The following is a 5,049-nucleotide window of genomic DNA, read 5'->3' as shown; positions in this document are numbered from 1 at the left end:
TGCGATGCACCACACATTGCGATGTATCATGAATAACTGTGATCGCTCATACATGTAGTGGTACACTAATTGGGATAATTCAAATTGGTGCTTTAATGACCGAGACAAACAAACATGTTGCTTTCAATAAGGATTTAGTCTTGAGAGACTTAGAGCACTAAGTCCAAGTTTTTCTAGGAGTAAAGAGTCTCAGGTAATACTCATCACTGTATTATATAACGTTATACTTTAAAGACGACTGTGATCACTCGCACCTACAGACGTTTGAAGCTGAACGCTCCACATATATTAATAATCAAATCATCTTATATAAATTATAATACAACACGGAGTCACAAAACTATACATGCAACACAATAGGGGCACATTTAATAGGTACCCATCTACCTCTTCCACAGCTCACAGCTCATCTTCGTTACAATGCTTTTCCAGCCATGCAACCAAAGCTAACAGATTTTCCCATAAAGGGGAAAAGTAGTTGTGATGAAGAAACATTAAATAATTCTCAATACTTTCTACTTATTACTTTGTCTGTAATCATGCATCAAACCCTAGATGCTGTTGATATCATTCATATATATAACCGTATACGTATCACCTTATAATGTTGGGCCCCACTAATCTTTTTTATTTATATCAAGTGTACTGCCATGCCCTTTTCTCCACATACAACTTGTCATCAATTATCTCTCTCTCTCTCTCTCTCTCTCTCTCTCACTGCATTTACACATCACAATAATTCCTCTTTCTCAATATAGTCTCTTGATCCTCCTCATCTTCATTCCAATTTTATGGCTTTCTTTCTCTCTCTCTTTCTCATTCTTATGTTCCCTTCAAGCAATGTTGGTTTTTGGCCACCTTCTCCTGGCTACTACCCAAGTTCCAAATTTAGGTCCATGACCTTTTACCAAGGGTTTAGAAACCTATGGGGTCCTCAGCATCAAAGTTTGGGCAATAGTGGAGTAAAAATTTGGCTTGATAGTACTTCAGGTCTTACTTAGCTACAACTTTTCGTGTCAATTTTCTCATTTTCTTGGTGATTTTCTTCCATTTTCTTGATTGTTTTCTGATTATAGGAAGTGGGTTCAAGTCTGTTCGACCGTTTCGATCCGGGTATTTTGGTGCCTCCATCAAACTCCAACCTGGTTATACTGCAGGAGTGATAACAGCTTTCTATGTGAGAAATGGACTAAATCTGAATTCTATTGTTTTTAGCAAAAGTTATCCTGTTTATGAGCTTAATACTTACTATATCTATGCATATATTTATTATTATTAATTAATGTTGCACGAATGTCTGTACGTACGTATAAATGTTTAATCAATATGACTGGTAAAGTTGGTGAATTAGTATTAATCATTGTGTCTTATTAAATTCTTCATGTTTTACAATTTTACCCTCTTAATTTCTCTCCTAATGACACAATTACGTACTGTGAAATACATATTTGTGACATGTTATAATGTTAATTATATAAATGTCTAATTTAGTATATATAATTTTTAGAGGCTCAATTTTTATATCCCCTGTTGATAAATTGTGCAATGGCAGCTTTCCAACAATGAAGTTCATCCGGGGTTTCACGACGAGGTGGATATAGAATTTCTTGGCACAACTTTTGGGAAGCCATACACGTTGCAGACCAATGTTTATATCAGAGGCAGTGGGGATGGGAGAATTATTGGGAGAGAGATGAAGTTTCATTTATGGTTTGATCCCACAAAAAATTTTCATCACTATGCTGTATTGTGGAGTCCTAAGGAGATTATGTAAGTGGCTTCATCATTGCCAATTTACTACTATATGTTACTAATATGCATGTTTTTGAACCTAATAAATGTTTGTATCACATTAAAATTGGTTGCTCAATTGTGATTTAAAAGTCTAAGTGGAAACAATAGCAGGTCTGACCCTACCTAACTCTAACTCGTGCAATAGCGGGTGTCTCTTGCACTGGCTTTGCCTTTTTGTCGTCATAAAAAAGCAAAATGTTGGCACTCGTTGTTGAATTTTTTTTTGTTTTTTTTTTTTTTTTTCAGATTCTTCGTGGATGATCTGCCCATAAGAAGGTACCCAAGGAAGAGTGATACAACCTTTCCACTGAGGCCAATGTGGGTGTATGGTTCAATATGGGATGCCTCATCTTGGGCTACTGAGGATGGCAAATACAAAGCTGATTACAGATACCAACCCTTTGTTGGGATGTACACCAATTTCAAAGCAAGTGGTTGCTCTGCCTATTCTGCGGCTTGGTGTCGACCGGTCTCTGCCTCCCCATATAGCTCCGGCGGCCTCAGCCGCCAGCAGAGGATGACCATGAGTTGGGTCCAAAGCCACTACATGGTGTATAACTATTGCAGGGACAGTAAGAGAGACCATTCACTTACACCAGAGTGTTGGGGTTAAAAATTAACTCCTTTTACTCTATATTTTCACGTCTCTTACAAGCACTTGTTTTGGGGTGTCTTGAGATGCGTGCTATAGTCCTACAACTATTGGGGGATTAGCTTAGTGTCCAAGTCTCCAAAAAAAAAAAAAAAAAAAAAAAAAACACAAAATTGAAAACTTGTGTGTGTGTGTGTGTGTGTGTGTGTTTGCTTTAATGGTACCATTGGTGTACATTAGTGTGACCATACAAAGAATGAGAGGTGAATAAGAGACAGAAGCCAGATGGATGATGATGGGGTCATGGGGTTTGAGTGAGTGCATTCACTTATGATTTCTAAATAAGGTAAAAAGTTGTGTCATGTGCAGGTATTGGATGCCATAACAGTTAGTGCAATTTATGATTGGGGGATGGATGTTTTCACTTTGTTGTTCATGTATTATATGAACACTGTCCCACTATTTAACATACTATTATCTCTTCTTTGCAAAGAGAAACTTCAGAGTTCAAACGACAAATTGTGAGTGTGTAATTTGCTTTCTCTTCCCAAAGAAATAAAATAAAAATGAAAAAACAATTATCTGAATGCTGAATTTTTTATTGGCCTTTTTATTAGGTATATAACTCTGCGCGTGGAGTAGATTGAGTAACTTAATTTACACTAATTTTAGCCAATTTCTAAATCGACAAGTCTAATTGGAGCATATTTTTGTATTTTATACTTAATAATTGAATCAGATAAAAATTAAAAAGCATGGATTGAGCTTAAGTTACTAATATTTCAATATGAGTTATAATTTTCATGCTATTGGGAAAAAAAATAAATAAATAAATAAAATCAAGAGAAAACAATCGCATGGCATCCAATTGGGGTCCACAAAGTCGCAATATAAACTGAATTTGTGATTCAGGCTCCACTTGCCTAATACTCCTATTCGATGCCAACCTGAACTGAAGCAAAACCTGAGCAATAAAAAGAGCTGATCAAGACAGATGGATTAAACAGTGAGCAGTTTTATTTTTTATGTTAAAACAAATAAGGCCAAATCTTGGAGGCACTCATTTGTAATACTAAGAAATGAGATGTTCCTTCTTTGTTGAAATTAGTATCCTTCTAAAAGCAATGTCTCAACCATAATATATATAAAAATATTTTAATTATATGATAAAGATGATATTCCACTTGTGATACAATAATTAGAATGAGAAATTGACTAGTGTTTTAATTGAGTGCAATAATTAATTAGTTGCAACATTAGCAACATGAGCTAATTGATTGATTGATTGATTGCTTACATGTGAACTCAATTCTTGTCTATCAATAATTTTTTCATTACGTGCAGACACTTTGAAAAGTTGCAAAGTAATATACAAGTCACAAAAGTGTTTGACATTTATGACTTCTGTTTTTTTCACCCCTGCAATTGGTTCCATTTTTATTATTATCCTGTGATTCTACTTTTTTATTTTCTTGTTAGTGGAACTTCGACGTTTCACATCGTTTAGAAAGAAGTTGCTGGCACTTATACGTGGGAACTTCTCCTAATTATGTAGATGCGCGTTTTAAAAACTAAGCACATCAAGTGTGCAAAGCGAACAATACTCAGAAAGTGAGACGAACCTTTTTCAAAAAAATTGAGAAAAGTTGAGAGGCTCCATTTTCAGACTTCTCCTAACTGTGTATACGCGCGTTTTGAAAACTTTGAGCACAACAAGTGTGCAAAGCGAACAATACACAGAAAGTGAGACGAACATTTCTCAAAAGATTTGAGAAAAGTTGAGAGGCTCCATTTCCGATAACCATTATTTGATGAATTACAGGGAGTTGAAGCAAAACAGAAAAGAAGAGAGCAAAAAAAATGTCAATTCAGCACAACACATCCAGTGTGGCCCTTAATAAAACTAAAGGGGTGACATGTTTCTTTTCCCAATCAACAAATAATCAATGAATCTGAAGGCAGAGATTGCTTTGCAGTTCAATAATGCAAAAGCTTAGAGGTGCTGCTATAATGCCTAAATGAAACCAAAGGGGGTCGTTGGTGGGGAGCTTTTAAACTTTAAATGCAATGAAAGGATAGAATGTTTCCCCAAACAAACAGATATGGTTATGCATGAGTCCATTTCCATTTCTAACCTTCTCTCTCTTTTTGGCTTGTGCAATAAGAAGCAGTTGTGAAGAATCTTTACATATATCTCATCCTTTTCACAATTATTGTGACTTGCCAACCAATTCCTGCCACATAACACAAAGTATTCGGAATTGATGGACACGCTTCCAATAACATTGAGAAATATTTAGTCACAGTCCTATCATCGCAAATGAGAAGTTACTCAGTGGGACTAAAGAAAAGAAACAAGATTCACAATCACCTTTTAATCAATTGATAAGGAGACACTCAGTATCTGTGTATGTGTGTGTGATATGTATATATATATACATATATATGGATGATGTATAGCAGTGGGGGACTTGGGAGGTTGTCCCCTACAATGGCATGTCAAGTCGAGGTTGAGGCGTTACATCCACTGTCCCAAAGTATGGAATGACCCATATAAGTTAACACCCAGAGAAGGATGCCTTGTGAGCATCATTGCTTCCAAATCATGAATGAGGCCTACTTCTGTTTTTATGTCCTTTTTTTAATGTTGCCACTCTTTTTAA

The 5,049-nt window shown here is 35.7% G+C and overlaps 1 protein-coding gene across 1 annotated transcript; it reads left to right on the top strand.

Annotated features, from left to right (window-relative positions):
• Positions 1 to 666: 666 nt before the first annotated feature.
• Positions 667 to 2,559, top strand: LOC132293377 (probable xyloglucan endotransglucosylase/hydrolase protein 32). Its single transcript, XM_059790831.1, has 4 exons — positions 667 to 990; positions 1,077 to 1,177; positions 1,553 to 1,770; positions 2,041 to 2,559. Exons 1-4 carry the CDS (start codon positions 792 to 794, stop codon positions 2,405 to 2,407), a joined length of 885 nt encoding a protein of 294 aa, XP_059646814.1. The 5' UTR covers positions 667 to 791; the 3' UTR covers positions 2,408 to 2,559.
• Positions 2,560 to 5,049: the final 2,490 nt, after the last annotated feature.

This window comes from Cornus florida, unplaced genomic scaffold (genome assembly GCF_030987335.1).
Source record: "Cornus florida cultivar Cherokee Brave unplaced genomic scaffold, ASM3098733v1 CherokeeBrave_3.0.0_Hap2_Chr02, whole genome shotgun sequence".
Lineage (NCBI taxonomy): Eukaryota > Viridiplantae > Streptophyta > Magnoliopsida > Cornales > Cornaceae > Cornus > Cornus florida.
This window is presented reverse-complemented; position numbering and strand designations above follow the sequence as displayed.

Bases quoted from the DNA above. Each gene is read 5' to 3' on its own strand.
- LOC132293377 (XM_059790831.1), top strand. From the start codon at position 792: ATGGCTTTCTTTCTCTCTCTCTTTCTCATTCTTATGTTCCCTTCAAGC. The intron at 991-1,076 runs GTCTTACTTAGC...TTCTGATTATAG, and splicing joins TTGGCTTGATAGTACTTCAG to GAAGTGGGTTCAAGTCTGTT. The intron at 1,178-1,552 runs GTGAGAAATGGA...GTGCAATGGCAG, and splicing joins GAGTGATAACAGCTTTCTAT to CTTTCCAACAATGAAGTTCA.